Source organism: Bombina bombina, chromosome 6 (genome assembly GCF_027579735.1).
Source record: "Bombina bombina isolate aBomBom1 chromosome 6, aBomBom1.pri, whole genome shotgun sequence".
NCBI classification, from domain to species: domain Eukaryota; kingdom Metazoa; phylum Chordata; class Amphibia; order Anura; family Bombinatoridae; genus Bombina; species Bombina bombina.
This window is the reverse complement of record NC_069504.1, coordinates 929,697,839-929,720,021: the sequence shown is the minus strand read 5'-3', so window position 1 is coordinate 929,720,021 and position 22,183 is coordinate 929,697,839. Positions and strand designations below refer to the sequence as shown.

The window sequence follows — 22,183 nt, the reverse complement described above, 5'->3', positions numbered from 1 at the left end:
TATCACAGCTCATTCTACTTCTAGCCACTTCCTGGGCATTTAAGAATGAGGCTTCTGTGGAAAAAATATGCAAGGCAGCAACTTAGTCATCCTTGCATACTTTAATAAATTTTACCATTTTGATGTTTTTGCTTCATCTGAAGCTGCTTTCGGTAGGAAAGTTTTTTAGGCAGTGGTTTCAGTCTAGGACTGTTTTCTTTTTTTAAATTGCATTTATAAAATGTTTTTGAGTGTTTTTTTCTTATGGTTAAAGGATGTTTAATCTATTTATTTTGCTATGTTTCAATCTCACCTCTGTCAGCTTGGCTATATGTCAGACTGATTACTATAGACATGGGAGGGTTTATATAGAGCTCTGAGGTTTGGGAATATTTGCCTCCGCCTAGTGGCAGGAAAGGTAATTCCCAGGAGCAATGGATTGTGGACTCATCACCATGAAAGAAAGGAATTTATCAGGTAATATATAAATTGTGTTTTTTTTTCTCTTTTTTTGCCTTTCTATATAGATCCTCACCATCAGTTACAAACACACAAAGAGAGCAGTTTATTTCCAAGTGCTGTACCATTTTATTTAACGCACATTGTCCTTTTACAGAGCAGTGAACATTTTCAACATATGCAAGGTTTTATCTTTTTACAATATTTTTATAGCAAAGCCAGATAACTTCTGTAAATATCAGAAATATATGCATAGCTATGTATTTACGTGATTACCAACACATTTGTTTTTGTTTTTCTTAAAAAGCAGACTAAAATTTCCAGTGCAAAATATACATTTTTAATTTTTTATATACAATTTGCATTTATTGAAAAAAAGCAAGCTTCATTTCTGCTTATTAATATATTTTACAATCAAATATTGTATTTATGGCCTTCATCTTGACATGCCTTAAACATGTATAAATAAATGAAGAATGTGCAGCAACATAGTGAGAAAATGACAAAGGTGCATTTCGAGATGTAGGATAATCTTAACTCAGATGGCACAAGACAAACTTTGAGGTTAACTTTGATTTTAGTTTAGGTCATATCTTTCAAGCCAGGTTTTTAAGCAGCATACTGCAGTATACATCAGTATGTGAGCTCCTTATGTCATTGGTTGCCATACCTTCCGTTTAAAGCAGGGGTGGACAACTATCGGCCTTTCAGATGTTATGGACTACATCTCCCATGATGCTTTGTCAGCATTATGGCTGAAAGAGCATTATGGGAGATGTAGTCCATAACATCTGAAGGGCCGATAAATGCCCACCCCTGGATTAAAGGGACATTAAATCAGCTGTACAAGCACTGAACCTGTTTATAAATATAAAAAAGGTTAAAGGGAAATTAAACAATTTTTTTTTCTTTATGAATCAGATAGAGCATGGTATTTTAAACAACTTAATTTACTTTGTTATCAAATTTTCTTTGTTCTCTTGGTATCTTTTGTTGAAAAACAGTGATGTACACTCAGGAGCATGCACATGTATGGAAGCAGTTTTGCAAGAGCACTAGATTTCAGCCCTATTTCCTGCTATGTAGTGCTCCAGACACTTACCTAAGTATCTCTTCAAAGAATACCATGGGAACGAAGCAACTTTGATAATAGAAGTAAATTGGAAGTCTTTTTTAAATTGTATGCTCTGTCTGAATCACAGAAGAAATTCACACAACCATAGCAGGTTGCTCCCTTTCAGATGACATTTTATAATTCTGGTGACAATAATACAATTTTGTTTGTTACAGGAAAAAAACAAGTTAATGTTGCTTCAACATAGGATTCTTATGAAAGTTCCATGCTATAGGATGCCACCCATCTCACTGCTGCCCTGAAGTATGCATATCCCTTTAAGGGTAGTTTAGTATCACATTACAGTAGTCTTTTCTAGGACTAAAAATGCTTTGCCTATCTTAGTCTTAGCAAGAAAAACAATTTAATAGTGAAAAGCTTAACGCATTAGACATCAAATACCCAGTCAAATAATTAACCATAATATTAAAACGTACATTTCATTTTACTGCTTTTGCTGTTTCCTCACTTTCACAAAACAGGCCTGAGTGCATTTCCACATACTAGTAATTTGCCTAAGCGTTCCTGCATATAGGGCAATGTTACTGTCATTCACTAGCTATACTAATAGCAGTGCACAAGCTCATTTAATATTTGGTCAGAGGTTGTATCCCTGGACTGCTCTTTATTTGTAAACCATGTAGAAAATTAGTTTTAAATAGCTTTTAAAATACTAATTTTGTATGCAGATCTTTCACAATGCCATACATAGTTGCTCAGATATAAAACTAATAATTTAATGTCCCTTTAAAATAAACTGCAGAACAGTCTCCATATTCCTAACAGGCAATGTTATAAGTTACCAAAACTATACAGCATTAATAAGAAGCAATTCTGGTAGATTTGTGTTCCCTAGCATTCTTCAGAATATTATGAATAGTCTGCGTAGCAGCATGTACTGGATGTTACAAAAGGTTCTTTAGCATTGAAAAGAACTGTATACATCTTCATAAAAATGTTTAGTTCTCATATTTTAAAGTTATACACAGAAAGTAAGAGTTCTGATTTTAGTAAGTCTTTGAAAACGGATTCCCTTTTAAATGACAAAGGCCTAGATAGCAAAGGGCGCGCAAGTGAAAAAGCGTGTTACGTTATTTTGCACTTGGCCTCGCATAGTCAATAATGTTAGTTAAAATGTTTAACAAAAGCCGCTGATACTTATATAGTGCAACCTATACTCTCAATGAGAAGTGTTAGTAGGGCATTCATTGTCCTTGCATTATAAGTGACTAATGAAGTGGTGTGAGATACCACTCCTGTTAATAAGTGTTATCACTTGCGATCTATTGTGCATTTAACAACATAGGTGCATAGAGAAGAATTTAACCAAAAACGCCACTATTTGCATGGAATTTTCGTTCTCCAATGGCTTTGCTCTCAAGTGTTATCAGACATGGATTTTAGTGCAGTCCCTCATGGAAATCTTTTATCTGAAGGAAATTATGCACCCATATTACCTGGCATGAAAAGCTTTGTGTGCACTATACTACAGTGCTCATAATATATATTAAATATTACATTTAATAAATATTAAATTGAAACCCACAATTTTTCTTCCATGATTCAGATAGAGAATACAATTTTAAACTACATTCCAATTAACTTCTATTGTTTAATTTGCTTCATTCTTTAGGTATCCTTTGTTTAAGAAATAGCAATGCACATGGGTGAGCCAATCACAAGAGGCATCTATGTGCAGCCACCAATCAGCAGCTACTGAGCCTATCTAGATATGCTTTTAACAAAGTTATCAAGAGACTAAAGCAAATTAAATAATAGAAGTAAATTGGAAAATTATTTAAAATTACATGTTTTTTCTAAATCATGAAAGGAAAAACTTCGGTTTCATTTCCCTTTAACCATGGACACCTAATACCATTGCAAAACAATACAAATGGTATAGATTGTTCTCAACTTGTAATCTGCTCCGTAGTGTTTCTTGCTTCTAAGAAACAAATATCTATTTATTCCTTCATTTAAAGTAAAGACATAGTATGGCAAATGTTGACATTATGATAAAATTTAAAAAGCAAATATAAGAAAATGTTTTTTTTTTTGTTTTTTTTTTTTTAATGATTAAGCCCTTAACTGCTTGTAATTTCTTGCAAAAGAAAAGTAGCCAAAACATCAGATGAGACCGATCTAAAGAACAGATATTACTAAGTACAGTTTAGGTTTACAAAAACACATAAAAGTATTTTTTATTGTGCATGGTGCTTTTTTACAGTCAAAGCCATAAAGCAATTGGAAATACCCATATTGTATGCGGACAAAATAGGTTTGAAAATACATGTTCTCAAAATGTATAACCTTCCACAAAAGATTTCAATGAAGTTTCACTATGAAAAAAAATGTGTTTTGCAACATGTAATGATATTGCCAAAAAAGTATATTTTTTCTTTTAGATTTTGTGCCTGACTCACAAACATACATTAATACATTAACAATTTTTTTTTTGTTTCTGTGTTTCCTTTTAAAAAAAGAGGCGTCTCAAAAAGTCCTACATCTCAAAACTAATTTTCTCTTATTATAAAATATAATTCATTTTATACTAGAAAGTCTTAAAATCTCATTACCCTGTTAAGCTTTCCATGTCTCCATTTAACTGACTAACAACTGGTAGTAAGACTGTGCAATACTGTGCTTTTTATACATATTTCTGTGAATTCAAAAAGGCGCAAAATAAATGTACAAGAAAGAAAAAGATAAAATGTATAAATAAGTTATTCTGTATAGTGAAAATATATACATTAATTTGACTAGAATATTGTATAATGACATTTGTACATAAATAAATGAATATTTAATAATGTAAAAGTAAAATTTATTCAAGTACCCTTTCCTTCTACTTAAGAAACATATTCTTAGAAGATTTATATATGTACAAAAGATTGTTTTGAGCTGGTACGAGGATCTGTATGTTGCATTTCCTGCTGGCAATACATGTTAGCATTTAAATCCTTTGTTGTGGCTGTAAACGAATGGAAAAGTGCACGTTCCAACAGCACCAAAGAAAATAGTTCAGATCTTCACAGCTTTCTTCTTGTTAAAAGAGTCCTTTATTCTCACTATTTCCGCAGCACAAATGTGGCCAAAGACTCTATTGTACCACTCTGTTGTACGACCCCTGCAAAATAAATTGTGTTTGAAATGAATTTAAAAAATTGGATCTCATCTTTTTAAACAACGTTAAAATACTATAGATTGCTTTACTTATGCTTAAACCTGTTCCAAGTAATTGTAAAAACGGTTTAATTCGTTTTCATGCCATTGCTGAGTAACCATTTCACTGACAATTTTATTTGATGAAGTCAGAGGCAGTCTGAAATAGAACAGTTTACCTTTCTACTTTATAATTATTATCACTATTACCCTGCCTTTTAAATACACTAAATAGCACTATCCCATTATAAATATTTAATAAAGCTAAAAACATTGTGGGAAGGTTGAAAATATACTTAAAGGGACACTGAACCCAAATGTTTACTTTTGTGATTCAGATAGAGCATGCAATTTTAAGCAACTTTCTAATTTACTCCTATTATCAAATGTTCTTTATTCTCTTAGTATCTTTATTTTAAAAGCAAGAATGTAAGTTTAGATGCTGGCCCATTTTGGTGAACAACCTGGGTTGTTCTTGCTGATTGGTGGATAAATTCATCCACCAATGAACAAGTGCTGTCCAAGGTTCTGGACTTTCTTTTTCAAATAAAGATATCAAGAGAACAAAGAAAAATTGGTAGTAGGAGTAAATTAGAAAGTTGCTTAAAAATGCATGCTCTATCTGAATCACAAAAGAAAAAAATTTGGGTTCAGTGTCCCTTTAAGTGCAGCAGACCCTTAATTTCTCTATAGTAAGCTACAGCCAACACAGACAAAATACAGGGAGTGCAGAATTATTAGGCAAGTTGTATTTTTGAGGATTAATTTTATTATTGAACAACAACCATGTTCTCAATGAACCCAAAAAACTCATTAATATCAAAGCTGAATAGTTTTGGAAGTAGTTTTTAGTTTGTTTTTAGTTATAGCTATTTTAGGGGGATATCTGTGTGTGCAGGTGACTATTACTGTGCATAATTATTAGGCAACTTAACAAAAAACAAATATATACCCATTTCAATTATTTATTTTTACCAGTGAAACCAATATAACATCTCAACATTCACAAATATACATTTCTGACATTCAAAAACAAAACAAAAACAAATCAGTGACCAATATAGCCACCTTTCTTTGCAAGGACACTCAAAAGCCTGCCATCCATGGATTCTGTCAGTGTTTTGATCTGTTCACCATCAACATTGCGTGCAGCAGCAACCACAGCCTCCCAGACACTGTTCAGAGAGGTGTACTGTTTTCCCTCCTTGTAAATCTCACATTTGATGATGGACCACAGGTTCTCAATGGGGTTCAGATCAGGTGAACAAGGAGGCCATGTCATTAGATTTTCTTCTTTTATACCCTTTCTTGCCAGCCACGCTGTGGAGTACTTGGACGCGTGTGATGGAGCATTGTCCTGCATGAAAATCATGTTTTTCTTGAAGGATGCAGACTTCTTCCTGTACCACTGCTTGAAGAAGGTGTCTTCCAGAAACTGGCAGTAGGACTGGGAGTTGAGCTTGACTCCATCCTCAACCCGAAAAGGCCCCACAAGCTCATCTTTGATGATACCAGCCCAAACCAGTACTCCACCTCCACCTTGCTGGTGTCTGAGTCGGACTGGAGCTCTCTGCCCTTTACCAATCCAGCCACGGGCCCATCCATCTGGCCCATCAAGACTCACTCTCATTTCATCAGTCCATAAAACCTTAGAAAAATCAGTCTTGAGATATTTCTTGGCCCAGTCTTGACGTTTCAGCTTGTGTGTCTTGTTCAGTGGTGGTCGTCTTTCAGCCTTTCTTACCTTGGCCATGTCTCTGAGTATTGCACACCTTGTGCTTTTGGGCACTCCAGTGATGTTGCAGCTCTGAAATATGGCCAAACTGGTGGCAAGTGGCATCTTGGCAGCTGCACGCTTGACTTTTCTCAGTTCATGGGCAGTTATTTTGCGCCTTGGTTTTTCCACACGCTTCTTGCGACCCTGTTGACTATTTTGAATGAAACGCTTGATTGTTCGATGATCACGCTTCAGAAGCTTTACAATTTTAAGAGTGCTGCATCCCTCTGCAAGATATCTCACTATTTTTGACTTTTCTGAGCCTGTCAAGTCCTTCTTTTGACCCATTTTGCCAAAGGAAAGGAAGTTGCCTAATAATTATGCACACCTGATATAGGGTGTTGATGTCATTAGACCACACCCCTTCTCATTACAGAGATGCACATAACCTAATATGCTTAATTGGTAGTAGGCTTTCGAGCCTATACAGCTTGGAGTAAGACAACATGCATAAAGAGGATGATGTGGTCAAAATACTTATTTGCCTAATAATTCTGCACTCCCTGTATAGTGAGGAACACAGGACTTTAATTACTGCACTAAAATAATGTTCAAAATTGTGCAATTTATAAAATGTGCTATCCTTTGCCCTTTATTACTAAGTAAACTTCTCTCATATTATATACACATCTACTGAAGTTGTTGAACATGAGAAAGGAATGCCTAGAAACCCACACTATACATGGTCGCTACCCCTTGTATGTAAGGGCATGAAGGACCCTTGCATCAGTGTGGTTCGGCGCCAGTGCTGTCCTGCATGCTTACAATAACTAATATGGAATCAGAGATATCTCCCTAAGTAAACTTTTCTATTGATAAAAGGATATTTGAACCCTGACACATTATAGACATAATCTGTGAACTCTCTGAAAAGACTGTTTGAAATGGAAGTCCTTAATTTCTTTAAAATAAAATATATATATATATCTTTCCTATCCGTATTGAATATGTGCCACTGGCATTACTAATAGGTACAGGGACAGAAAAGTCTAAAAAATGTTTGCATGAAAAAAGGTTATGCTAAACATGTTTATTTTTTACTTTAAAATCTAAAAGGAAGTGTATGGCTGGTCCTTAAGGACTGACTTCTCACTGGCTGATAAACCAAACTTCCACTGCTTTATTGGTGGACATTGACACACCTAACAAGCTTAAAGGGACACTAAAGTCAAAACTAAACGTTCATGATTCATATAGGACTTGCAACTTTAAGAAACTATCCAGTTAACTTTCATTATCACATTTTTCTCATTCTCTATATATGCAGACTTTGAGGCACCAGCTCCCACTGAACATGTGCACAAGTTGAGTGTATACGTATACTAGTCTGCGATAGGTTGATGGCTGTCACATGATACAGGGGGCTGGCAAATGGGGGGGGGGTAATTTTTTCAAAAAAACTCTACAGCTTATTTGAATTTGAGTTTTATTCCAATGTCTTTTTATTATGCACTTGTTAATTATGCAATTCTACTGTATTTAATTGGTCCTTTAAACAAAAGCAAATGAATTTTCATTTAATTTAATTGACAAAAGGAATATATATGATAACTATTTAGGTCTCAGTCTGACTTGAATAATAGCAGTTGCATTTCAATTATGTAATCATCATGCACAGACAATTTGTAGACTACCTGGCCCCTTTCCATGTAATTTGTTTCTCTAAAAAGAAAGTGCATATTTAGGTATTACTGATATGTGTATAGGACTAGGTACCATTTGTATAGTGTATTAGATGGGAATGTACAAATTGTAAATCTATGCATATTTATGTTTAACATTGGTCCTATTTTTTTTCAACTTTAAGGAACAGTAAATACAATAGATGAATGCATGATAACTTGACAATGCATTCAAATGAGTAGTAGATTACTTTTTTCTGACAAATTTAAAAGTTATGTCTTTTTCCACTCCCACTGCATCATGTGACAGCTATCAACCAATTACAAATGCATATATGTATATTCTGTGAATTCTTGCACCTGATCAGTAGGAGCTGGTGAATCAAAAAGTGTAAAAATAAAAAGACTGCACATTTTGTTCATGGAAATAAAATGGAAGCGGAATTTGTGCAGTTAGTGCAATATGTAGCAATGCCGTACCTTGTGTCTGTCCTGCAGACGTGAGTTACTTTACATTTCTGCGTTCCAGTATTTTCGATGAGGTGTTGACACAAGATGACATGTCCCAGAACTCCAGCAATCGGAACATCTTCACATTCAATAGATGTTGCTGCCACAATGCAGGTGCCACTTTGTGGATCAGTCCTCCATGTTCTGGAGAAGAAAAAAAATGAAATGTTAAGAGAAAAGATTGAAAAAAAAATAACACAAACCAAATTGATATGTAATTATTTTCTACAAGTTATAGCCTACAGAGGCACAACGCTTTCTAAGAATGAGCATCATCTTCATGAGCTGTTTGATTAAAGGGAGGTAAAACCCCAATTTGTTCTTTAATGATTCAGATAACACATGCAATTTTAAACAACTTTCTAATTTACTTCTATCACCAAATTTTCTTCGTTATCTTGATATCTTTTGTTGAAAAACAGGGACCTAAGCTCCTGTCTGAAGCACTATATAGCAGCAGTTTTGCAAGAATGTTATCCATTTGCAAGAGCACTAGTTGGCAGCAATATTTCCTGCCAGGTAGTGCTCCAGGCAACTACCTAGGTATCTCTTCAACAAATAATAAAATGGGACCATAGAAAATTTGATAATAGAAGTAAATTGGAAACTTTTTAAAAAAAATTGTATGCTTTGTCTGAACCACAAAATACAATTGTTGGGTTTGATATCCCTTTAATACTAGATGTTCAATAGAAAGGTAAGTAAATTAAAGAGAAAGGGAATTAAAAGATCGCAACATATTTGAAAGGTCAAAGGACAGTAAGCCTGCTTTAAACACATATTTCTAAATAAACAGCAGAAAGGTTAAAGGGACACTGAACCCACATTTTTTCTTTTGTGATTCAGATAGAGCATGCAATTTTAAGCAACTTTCTAATTTACTCCTATTATCAAATTTTCTTCATTCTCTTGGTATCTTTATTTGAAATGCAAGAATGTAAGTTTAGATGCCGGACCATTTTTGGTGAACAACCTGGGTTGTCCTTGCTGATTGGTGGATAAATTCATCCACCAATAAAAAAGTGCTGTCCAAAATGCTGAATAAAAAAAAAACTTAGATGTCTTCTTTTTCAAATAAAGATAGCAAGAGAACGAAGAAAAATTGATAATAGGAGTAAATTAGAAAGTTGCTTAAAATTGCATGCTCTATCTGAATCACAAAAGAAAAAATTTGGGTTCAGTGTTCCTTTAACAATGGGCTAAAACCATTGAAAATCTTGATTTTTAGTAAAATGAATATGAAAAATATACAAAATATTTTTTAAACCATTAAAATTACTGAGTTTATTAATTATATTGAATAAAAAGTATTTTAAAAGAAAAACATACTTGCTAGGACTAATATATGAGAATCTGTTTCTAGTTTAAAGGTTCCTTTATTATGAATTTGAAAGCAAATGAAAAACATTTTTAGCATCAAATCTAAATGATTTTTAACTTAGTTATATTACATGTCAATCTAGTATATAAAATTCAAGACAATCATTTAAAAAATGTAGCTAAGGTGTATAGTAGTAATATTTAAATGGCCATTATAGTAAAAAAAAATGACATGCTCTAAAAATTAGCAGTGCTAGACGCTTAACCCAGCTGTGTAACTAGCAAAGTAGCAGTTTTAGCTTGGGACCAGCAGTGTTCTATGAATCCGGAGCAGTACTTCTACTATGTGTTTAACCCCTTTGCGAGGTTTAAAAACATAATACATTGAATTAGAAGATGGACCCTTAAGGACATCTATGTATGACTGGATTGTTTATTTACTCAAATAATAATAAAAAAAAAAAAATCTAAAATCTATTTGGCTTTGTGGCTAAGCATTTTACACCTACTGGGAATCCTGGAGAGTTTGGGTTTTAACAGATTCAGCCTCTCCACACAGAAAAACAAAATACACAGCTTCTGTCCAAACTAATTCTGTGTTGTATGGATATAATTCAAATTGGTGTCCCAAATCATGGTATCAAAATGACATACATTTCTTTAATTTATATTTAAACATACTTCAAACACCTTTTCAGCTCAAAAATGTTGGTGAATGGAAGTGACAATAAAAATATGCCAGGTGTAATAGAGCGGCTCATTACCTTAAAACGACATATTCCTTGGGCGGCAGTGGAGACATATTTTCAGATGAATAGTGATAAATTTCTGTATCTTCATCAAGGGTTTCAATGATCTTGGACTGCTGAAGATTGGGGTCCCAGGTGTGTTGTTCTCTGAGAATGTGTTGCAAGACCATTTGGGGAGTACCTTCAATTTCAACCGAGGTTTTCCACAACCTAATTGGGTATTCATCACTTTCTACCTGTAGGCAAGACAGGCAGGAAAAAACATTAACAAGATCTATCTTAGCACATTATTTCCTAAGCTAAAGAGGACTCCAAAGAGCACCACTGCATTCTCATAGAAAAGAAACAATTTGTTCTCATTGCTATTTTTATAAGAATAAAACAAGTAACAATAGATTATCCTTTATAGGCACTTCGATTAGTTACATTACAGGAGAAAATTAAGATATACATTTTGCAGAAAAAAAAATGAAAGGGACACTGAACCCAATTTTTTTCTATCGTGATTCAGATAGAGCATGCAATTTTAAGCAACTTTCTAATTTACTCCTATTATCAAATTCTTTTCATTCTCTTGGTATCTTTATGTGAAATGCAAGAATGTAAGTTTAGATGCCGGCCCATTTTTGGTGAACACACTGTGTTGTTCTTGCTAATTGGTGGGTAAATTCACCTACCAATAAACAAGTGCTTTCCATGGTCTGAACTAAAAAAATAGCTTAGATGCCTTCTTTTCCAAATAAAGAAAGCAAAAGAACGAAGAAAAATTAATAATAGGAGTAAATTAGAAAGTTGTTTAAAATTGCATGCTCTATCTGAATTACGAAAGAAAAAATTTGGGTTCATTTTCCCTTTAAGCAAAAAATGAATCAATAAGAAAGAAAAATACTTTAGAATTAATAGGAAATCATAAACACTTTATACTCTAAAATAAAGACCTTGTAAACGCAGACACTCAACTACACTACAAGGATAAGTTTTACTGTCCTTATAAATGGAAATAAAACCCCACATTTTTCTTTCATGATTCAGACAGCATATCATTTAAAAAAAAAAAAGTTTACAAATTACTTTGATTATCAAATTTACTTAGTTCTCATGTGATTCTTTGTGGAAGAGTATACCTAGGTATGTAACAAAGCACCTGTCTAGAGCACTACATGTAGGGTTGCCATCTCAGCCATGCTATCCTGGACACTTATGAGTTACACATGTTTCAGGGTGTGCAGAGGGGAACATGCACTGCGCCCCAGGACAGCACATGAATAATGACCCAGGACAGCACTATTCATGTTCCTCCCTGCACACCCTGCAGCATGTGTAACTCATAACTGTCCAGGAAAACATAGCTCAGGTGGCAACGCTAACTACATGACAGCAAAAATGTTGGTCATCTAGTACCCTTGTAAATGTATAACATTGTTGAAAGTACGTGCACACTTCTCAAGACAGTGATATTGAATGCAAACCATCAGCATCCACATTTTAAAGCAAGTCTGATATTTTATAAAAAAAAAAAAAAAAATTCACTTTCAATTAATGCTCATAAGGAGGAAGAATATGCTTGTTTAGATCATTTTATTTTCATTATAATGTCAAGCAATTTGAAGATACCAGCATCATAATGATATGCATCAGATGACTTTAGCTTTCTGTTGCAATTCTTGAAAGCCAATTTAAATTCACTATTTTAGGAAAGGACATCTCAAATGAACACATTTTTAGAACATTCTACAACTGAGATAAAAAAAACAACAACTTAGAAAACCAACCTTCTTGTACCCCAGTTCAACATGTTCAAATCCTGTGCACGGCACCCAACTTCTGTACTTGTCTTTGGCATCTCGAAGAAGATTCTGCATTGAATTCTCTAGGGAAATAAGGGTGTTGCAATGTGCAACCAATGACGTTGTGGATGTGTTTATAACAGAGTCAGGATGGCTGGGTAATACTTGAGGAATGACAGGACACAGGTCATGACAATACTCAGGCAACTGCAAGTAAAAGGAGATGAAACTTAGGTTTATGAATGCATCAGCTGCATAAGTTATTATATATTGTAATGTAACAAGTAGTTTAGTCTATTTTTGCTTTATAAAAAATTGTCAAAATGCAGAACTGGTGATTTAACTTTGAGAATTAATTTATATAAGTGGTAAAGTCCAAGAAGCCCACTATCTCAAGCTACTAAAATGTTTCTACTAGCACTTCTCCTAGGCTAATAAAGAAAAAAACACTGACACCTAAATTTAAAATACAGAGGTGTAATAACTAATCTATTTGTGCTGTCAATTTGCTAAGAATCTGTTGTTGTTAAATGTAATTATATTGTGAGAGTAGGTAGAAAATGTCTTCTTTGAAAAATATATGACCATATTTGATTAAACGGAAAATTAAACTTTTCTGATTCAGATAGAGCATGCAATTTTAAGCAACTTTCTTATTTACTCCTATTATCAATTTTTCTTCGTTATCTTGGTATCTTTATTTGAAAAAGCGAGACTGTAAGCTTAGGAACCGAACAATTTTTTATTCAGCACCTGGGTAGCGCTTGCTGATAGGTGGCTATATTTAGACACCAATCAGCAAGCACTACCCAGGCGCTGAACCAAACATGGACCGGCTCCTAAGCTTACATGCAAATAAAGATACCAAGAGAACGAAGAAAAATTGATAATAGGAGTAAATTAGAAAGTTACTTAAAATTGCATGCTCTATCTGAATCATGAAAGTAAAATTTTGACTATACTATCCCTTTAAGCAAATGTTTTTACGCAAATTTAAAATAATTATTTTCTGTACTTCTAAAGTAAAACTCTATGGGATAAAAAATCCCTGTGAGCCTGTTTTCCGCATGTACCTGAAAAAGCCTGTTACACTCTGTGATCATGTGCGCCAAGCCATGAGTAGCCGCCAGATTTTCACTCAAGTCTTTCTGGTCTGGTTTTCCAGTACTGTGCTTTCTTTGGCTCGACCTACATGGAAAAAAAAAATCAGAGTATAGTTTATATATCAAACTTTGAGCTTCTGCTTTATAGCTATGCACAGGGGAAAATAGTATACATTATTTACATCATTAGTACCCATAGGCAGAAGCATATAATGTGCATTCAGTCCATGTTCGCCCAACTATGTCACCGCAAAAATGTTCTATAACTATATTATCTGCTAGTATTAACATTGAAACAAATAGTTATGAGGAATCACGCTGCAAAAATGGAGTCTTGAATCACAAAGGTTTATTGGGCAATGCCAAAAGTCACAGTCAGTAACGCCTGATGCGTTTTGCGCATGAGTACAAGCGCTTCATCAGAGTAGTATAAACATTACCCACTACAGCTTCTGAATGATTGTACCAGGGCAACAAGGAACACAGATGGTTAGATTATACGTTTTATTACTACAGTAGGATGTCCCTTTGAGAGACAGCACCCATAGACAGTTGCCATACCTGCCTATAGAGCTATACAGTTCTCAGTACTAAAGGTTAAACAGCCTGTTTCATTGTTGTAATAAAAAAAAACACTAAGCAGTTACTTATACTTAATAGAAATCATTGCAATATGCACTATTTATCTATTTAAATGGATTTTACATTTTATTATATATATATATATTATTTTTTACACTAAATGTATGCAGTGTCCATTACTTCCTGTCACAGCCTCTGCAGGAAGGTTTATCTTAGCCTTGTCATAAAACTTCTAGGCTGGTTTACTATTAAGTGAATAGACTAGATAACAGGGATTCAGATTTGCTCATGCAGAACTGACTGAATAAAACTTAGGTTTTAAAAATACTTATCATACTGGGGGCAGGGGCTACACTGATAATTTCTAAGTGCTAATTTTGCAAGAAAACAAGTAAGTTGTTTGCTGTTTTTATGTTCACCTTGATAAAACATATTTGTTTTAACCAAAGGAGCATTGTTTAAAGGGACAGTCTACTTGATTGTTTTATTGTTTAAAAAGATAGATAACGCCTTTAATACTCATTTCCCAGCTTTGCACAACCAAGATTGTTATATTAATATACTTTATAACCTCTAAACCTCTATGTCTCTGCCTGTTTCTAAGCCACTACAGGCCTCATCTTATCTCAGTGCATTTTATTAGCTTTTTATAGATATATAGTTCTAGATCACGTGTGCCATATAGATAACATTGTGCTCACTCACGTGGAGTTATTTATGAGTTAGCACTGATGGGCTAAAATGCAAGTCTATAAAAATAACTGAGATAAGGGGGCAGTCTGCAGAGGCTTAGATACAAGGTAATCACAGAGGTAAAAATGTACATTAATATAACCATGTTAGCTATGCATAACGTGGTAATGGATAATAAAGGGATTATCTATCTTTTTAAACAATAACAATTTTCAAGTAGACTGTCCCTTTAATAATCTATATATGGAGCTAAAAAAAATTTCAATTTGGCCTTACAATTAATGTAATTTCATAGGGCACTGTAATCAATCTACTTTTCCTGTCTTGTCTTTATTTATTGTACCCTCTGTATAGCACTGCAGAATCTGTTGGCTCATTACAATAATAATAATATTAATAATGTTAAAGGGATATGAAACCAAATGTGATTCAGACAGGGCATACAATTTTAAACGGAGCTTGTTCCTAAGCAGGAAGAAAAAGCTACGCTCAGCACTGGTGCAGTAGTAGTTGATTTGGCACTGCATTTTTAAAGAGTCAGTGTTACTGTAAAATTGATTTCCCCATTAGTGTGTTTCCAATGACTTGTTATACAAACTGCAGAGAATAACACGTAACCGAATGTGCTCCTTTATGTTTATTTTTGTATATCAAATAGGTGTATTTTGCTGATTGAAACCACAACCCCTTCAAATGGGTTAAACTTGCAGGGAGAGCAGACAATTACCTCTTATACCATCTCTATCTGATTGCACAAAAACAAATACAACTGAAAATTAACATTTTAGTACAAGAATCTCACAACCCCCACTGGGATTGTAAATTCTTCTGCAACTCCTTGGGTCAATTGGTGCTGAAAATTTCAATACAGGTGGGAATACAACAATGTAGCTATATCAAATAACTAAATAATGGTAAAGGAACAATGTAAAATGGATAATTAGGAACAAATTAAAATGTTTATAATTCAGAAAGAACATGAAGTTTTAAGACACTTTCCAATTTACTTCCATTATCAAATTGTCACACAGTCTTTTTATATTCACACTTTCTGGGGAACAAGATCCTACTGAGCGTGTGCACAAGCTCACAGGGTATACATATACTAGTCCGTGATTGGCTGATGCCTGTCACATGATACAGAGGGCCAGAAAATAGGAGGGAAACAAATTGACAGAAAAAAACAGAATTTATGTTTACCTGATAAATTTCTTTCTCCAACGGTGTGTCCGGTCCACGGCGTCATCCTTACTTGTGGGATATTCTCTTCCCCAACAGGAAATGGCAAAGAGCCCAGCAAAGCTGGTCACATGATCCCTCCTAGGCTCCGCCTACCCCAGTCATTCGACCGACGTTAAGGAGGAATATTTGCATAGGAGAAACCATATGGTACCGTGGTGACTGTAGTTAAAGAAAATAAAATATCAGACCTGATTAAAAAAAACCAGGGCGGGCCGTGGACCGGACACACCGTTGGAGAAAGAAATTTATCAGGTAAACATAAATTCTGTTTTCTCCAACATAGGTGTGTCCGGTCCACGGCGTCATCCTTACTTGTGGGAACCAATACCAAAGCTTTAGGACACGGATGAAGGGAGGGAGCGAATCAGGTCACCTAAATGGAAGGCACCACGGCTTGCAAAACCTTTCTCCCAAAAATAGCCTCAGAAGAAGCAAAAGTATCAAACTTGTAAAATTTGGTAAAAGTGTGCAGTGAAGACCAAGTCGCTGCCCTACATATCTGATCAACAGAAGCCTCGTTCTTGAAGGCCCATGTGGAAGCCACAGCCCTAGTGGAATGAGCTGTGATTCTTTCGGGAGGCTGCCGTCCGGCAGTCTCGTAAGCCAATCTGATGATGCTTTTAATCCAAAAAGAGAGAGAGGTAGAAGTTGCTTTTTGACCTCTCCTTTTACCTGAATAAACAACAAACAAGGAAGATGTTTGTCTAAAATCCTTTGTAGCATCTAAATAGAATTTTAGAGCGCGAACAACATCCAAATTGTGCAACGAACGTTCCTTCTTTGAAACTGGTTTTGGACACAGAGAAGGTACGATAATCTCCTGGTTAATGTTTTTGTTAGAAACAACTTTTGGAAGAAAACCAGGTTTAGTACGTAAAACCACCTTATCTGCATGGAACACCAGATAAGGAGGAGAACACTGCAGAGCAGATAATTCTGAGACTCTTCTAGCAGAAGAAATCGCAACTAAAAACAAAACTTTCCAAGATAATAACTTAATATCAACGGAATGTAAGGGTTCAAACGGAACCCCCTGAAGAACTGAAAGAACTAAATTGAGACTCCAAGGAGGAGTCAAAGGTTTGTAAACAGGCTTGATTCTAACCAGAGCCTGAACAAAGGCTTGAACATCTGGCACAGCTGCCAGCTTTTTGTGAAGTAATACCGACAAGGCAGAAATCTGTCCCTTCAGGGAACTTGCAGATAATCCTTTTTCCAATCCTTCTTGAAGGAAGGATAGAATCCTAGGAATCTTAACCTTGTCCCAAGGGAATCCTTTAGATTCACACCAACAGATATATTTTTTCCAAATTTTATGGTAAATCTTTCTAGTCACAGGCTTTCTGGCCTGAACAAGAGTATTGATAACAGAATCTGAGAATCCTCGCTTCGATAAAATCAAGCGTTCAATCTCCAAGCAGTCAGCTGGAGTGAAACCAGATTCGGATGTTCGAACGGACCCTGAACAAGAAGGTCTCGTCTCAAAGGTAGCTTCCAAGGTGGAGCCGATGACATATTCACCAGATCTGCATACCAAGTCCTGCGTGGCCACGCAGGAGCTATCAAGATCACCGACGCCCTCTCCTGCTTGATCCTGGCTATCAGCCTGGGGATGAGAGGAAATGGCGGGAACACATAAGCTAGTTTGAAGGTCCAAGGTGCTACTAGTGCATCCACTAGAGCCGCCTTGGGATCCCTGGATCTGGCCCCGTAGCAAGGAACTTTGAAGTTCTGACGAGAGGCCATCAGATCCATGTCTGGAATGCCCCACAGGTGAGTGACTTGGGCAAAGATTTCCGGATGGAGTTCCCACTCCCCCGGATGCAATGTCTGCCGACTCAGAAAATCCGCTTCCCAATTTTCCACTCCTGGGATGTGGATAGCAGACAGGTGGCAGGAGTGAGACTCCGCCCAAAGAATAATTTTGGTTACTTCTTCCATCGCTAGGGAACTCCTTGTTCCCCCCTGATGGTTGATGTACGCAACAGTCGTCATGTTGTCTGATTGAAACCGTATGAACCTGGTCCTCGCAAGCTGGGGCCAGGCCTGGAGAGCATTGAATATCGCTCTCAGTTCCAGAATATTTATCGGTAGAAGAGATTCTTCCCGAGACCAAAGACCCTGAGCTTTCAGGGATCCCCAGACCGCGCCCCAGCCTATCAGACTGGCGTCGGTCGTGACAATGACCCACTCTGGTCTGTGGAACATCATCCCTTAAGACAGATTGTCCAGGGACAGCCACCAACGGAGTGAGTCTCTGGTTCTCTGATTTACTTGTATCTTCGGAGACAAGTCTGTATAGTCCCCATTCCACTGACTGAGCATGCACAGTTGTAATGGTCTTAGATGAATGCGCGCAAAAGGAACTATGTCCATCGCCGCCACCATCAACCCGATCACTTCCATGCACTGAGCTATGGAAGGAAGAGGAACGGAATGAAGTATCCGACAAGAGTCCAGAAGCTTTGTTTTTCTGGCCTCTGTTAGAAAGATCCTCATTTCTAAGGAGTCTATAATTGTTCCCAAGAAGGGAACCCTTGTTGACGGGGATAGAGAACTCTTTTCCACGTTCACTTTCCAGCCGTGAGATCTGAGAAAGGCCAGGACAATGTCCGTGTGAGCCTTTGCTTGAGGAAGGGACGACGCTTGAATCAGAATGTCGTCCAGGTAAGGTACTACTGCAATGCCCCTTGGTCTTAGCACCGCTAGAAGGGACCCTAGTACCTTTGTGAAAATCCTTGGAGCAGTGGCTAATCCGAAAGGAAGCGCCACGAACTGGTAATGTTTGTCCAGGAATGCAAACCTTAGGAACCGATGATGTTCCTTGTGGATAGGAATATGTAGATACGCATCCTTTAAATCCACCGTGGTCATGAATTGACCTTCCTGGATGGAAGGAAGGATAGTTCGAATGGTTTCCATCTTGAACGATGGGACCTTGAGAAATTTGTTTAAGATCTTGAGATCTAGGATTGGTCTGAACGTTCCCTCTTTTTTGGGAACTATGAACAGATTGGAGTAGAACCCCATCCCTTGTTCTCTTAATGGAACAGGATGAATCACTCCCATTTTTAACAGGTCTTCTACACCATGTAAGAACGCCTGTCTTTTTATGTGGTCTGAAGACAACTGCGACCTGTGGAACCTCCCCCTTGGGGGAAGTCCCTTGAATTCCAGAAGATAACCCTGGGAGACTATTTCTAGCGCCCAAGGATCCAGAACATCTCTTGCCCAAGCCTGAGCGAAGAGAGAGAGTCTGCCCCCCACCAGATCCGGTCCCGGATCGGGGGCCAATATTTCATGCTGTCTTGGTAGCAGTGGCAGGTTTCTTGGCCTGCTTTCCCTTGTTCCAGCCTTGCATTGGTCTCCAAGCTGGCTTGGCCTGAGAAGTATTACCCTCTTGCTTAGAGGACGTAGCACCTTGGGCTGGTCCGTTTTTACGAAAGGGACGAAAATTAGGTCTATTTTTTGCCTTGAAGGGCCGATCCTGAGGAAGGGCGTGGCCCTTACCCCCAGTGATATCAGAGATAATCTCTTTCAAGTCAGGACCAAACAGCGTTTTCCCCTTGAAAGGAATGTTTAGTAGCTTGTTCTTGGAAGACGCATCAGCCGACCAAGATTTCAACCAAAGCGCTCTGCGCGCCACAATAGCAAACCCAGAGTTCTTAGCCGCTAACTTAGCCAATTGCAAAGAGGCGTCTAGAGTGAAAGAATTAGCCAATTTGAGAGCATTGATTCTGTCCATAATCTCCTCATAAGGAGGAGAGTCACTATCGAGCACCTTAAGCAGTTCATCAAACCAGAAATATGCGGCAGTAGTGACAGGGACAATGCATGAAATGGGTTGTAGAAGGTAACCCTGCTGAACAAACATCTTTTTAAGCAAACCTTCTAATTTTTTATCCATAGGATCTTTGAAAGCACAACTATCCTCTATGGGAATAGTGGTGCGTTTGTTTAAAGTAGAAACCGCTCCCTCGACCTTGGGGACTGACTGCCATAAGTCCTTTCTGGGGTCGACCATAGGAAACAATTTTTTAAATATGGGGGGAGGGACGAAAGGAATACCGGGCCTTTCCCATTCTTTATTAACAATGTCCGCCACCCGCTTGGGTATAGGAAAAGCTTCTGGGAGCCCCGGCACCTCTAGGAACTTGTCCATTTTACATAGTTTCTCTGGGATGACTAAATTTTCACAATCATCCAGAGTGGATAATACCTCCTTAAGCAAAATGCGGAGATGTTCCAATTTAAATTTAAATGTAATCACATCAGATTCAGCCTGCTGAGAAATGTTCCCTAAATCAGTAATTTCTCCCTCAGACAAAACCTCCCTGGCCCCCTCAGATTGGGTTAGGGGCCCTTCAGAGATATTAATATCAGCGTCGTCATGCTCTTCAGTAACTAAAACAGAGCAGCCACGCTTACGCTGACAAGGGTTAATTTTGGCTAAAATGTTTTTGACAGAATTATCCATTACAGCCGTTAATTGTTGCATAGTAAGGAGTATTGGCGCGCTAGATGTACTAGGGGCCTCCTGAGTGGGCAAGACTCGTGTAGACGAAGGAGGGAATGATGCAGTACCATGCTTACTCCCCTCACTTGAGGAATCATCTTGGGCATCATTGTCATTATCACATAAATCACATTTATTTAAATGAATAGGAATTCTGGCTTCCCCACATTCAGAACACAGTCTATCTGGTAGTTCAGACATGTTAAACAGGCATAAACTTGATCAGAAAGCACAAAAAACGTTTTAAAATAAAACCGTTACTGTCACTTTAAATTTTAAACTGAACACACTTTATTACTGCAATTGCGAAAAAACATGAAGGAATTGTTCAAAATTCACCAAATTTTCACCACAGCGTCTTAAAGCCTTGAAAATATTGCACACCAATTTTGGAAGCTTTAACCCTTAAAATAACGGAACCGGAGCCGTTTTAAGCTTTAAACCCCTTTACAGTCCCTGGTATCTGCTTTGCTGAGACCCAACCAAACCCAAAGGGGAATACGATACCAAATGACGCCTTCAGAAGTCTTTTATAAGTATCAGAGCTCCTCTCACATGCGACTGCATGCCATGCCTCTCAAAAACAAGTGCGCAACACCGGCGCGAAAATGAGACTCTGCCTATGCTTTGGGAAAGCCCCTAAAGAATAAGGTGTCTAAAACAGTGCCTGCCGATATTATTATATCAAAATACCCAGATAAAATGATTCCTCAAGGCTAAATATGTGTTAATAATCAATCGATTTAGCCCAGAAAAAGTCTACAGTTTAAATAAGCCCTTGTGAAGCCCTTATTTACAATCGTAATAAACATGGCTTACCGGATCCCATAGGGAAAATGACAGCTTCCAGCATTACATCGTCTTGTTAGAATGTGTCATACCTCAAGCAGCAAGGGACTGCAAACTGTTCCCCCAACTGAAGTTAATTGCTCTCAACAGTCCTGTGTGGAACAGCCATGGATTTTAGTTACGGTTGCTAAAATCATTTTCCTCATACAAACAGAATTCTTCATCTCTTTTCTGTTTCTGAGTAAATAGTACGTACCAGCACTATTTGAAAATAACAAACTCTTGATTGAATAATGAAAAACTACAGTTAAACACTAAAAAACTCTAAGCCATCTCCGTGGAGATGTTGCCTGTACAACGGCAAAGAGAATGACTGGGGTAGGCGGAGCCTAGGAGGGATCATGTGACCAGCTTTGCTGGGCTCTTTGCCATTTCCTGTTGGGGAAGAGAATATCCCACAAGTAAGGATGACGCCGTGGACCGGACACACCTATGTTGGAGAAAATAATCTACTGCTTTTGTGAAATTCAAAGTAGGGGTTATTGCATTATCTTTTTATGATACACTTGTTAATTATGCAATTCTACTGCATTGAGTGGTCCTTTAAAGGGGAGAACATTTTTACGGTACACTGTCGCTTTAAGTAATCCCTAACATTTCCGAATGTAATTGAGTTCAAAGTAATTATCAGAAATTCTCTTAAACTGCTATCTTTAGTTGGCTCTGGTGCTTGTGAGCATATGGTGTTGAACTACCGAATAAAAGGTTTTTATATGATA

The 22,183-nt window shown here is 36.9% G+C and overlaps 1 protein-coding gene across 1 annotated transcript in view; it reads right to left on the bottom strand.

Annotated features, from left to right (window-relative positions):
- Positions 1–543: 543 nt before the first annotated feature.
- LOC128663960 (rho GTPase-activating protein 7) overlaps positions 544–22,183 on the bottom strand; it is a 63,256-nt gene continuing 41,616 nt past the window's right edge. The window contains exons 10-14 of the mRNA XM_053718572.1: positions 13,553–13,667; positions 12,465–12,686; positions 10,708–10,928; positions 8,594–8,767; positions 544–4,679 (exon numbers count right to left, since the gene is read on the bottom strand). Coding sequence (XP_053574547.1) covers positions 4,574–4,679; positions 8,594–8,767; positions 10,708–10,928; positions 12,465–12,686; positions 13,553–13,667 — 838 coding nt within the window. The 3' untranslated portion in view covers positions 544–4,573. The remainder of the gene's footprint in view (positions 4,680–8,593; positions 8,768–10,707; positions 10,929–12,464; positions 12,687–13,552; positions 13,668–22,183) is intronic.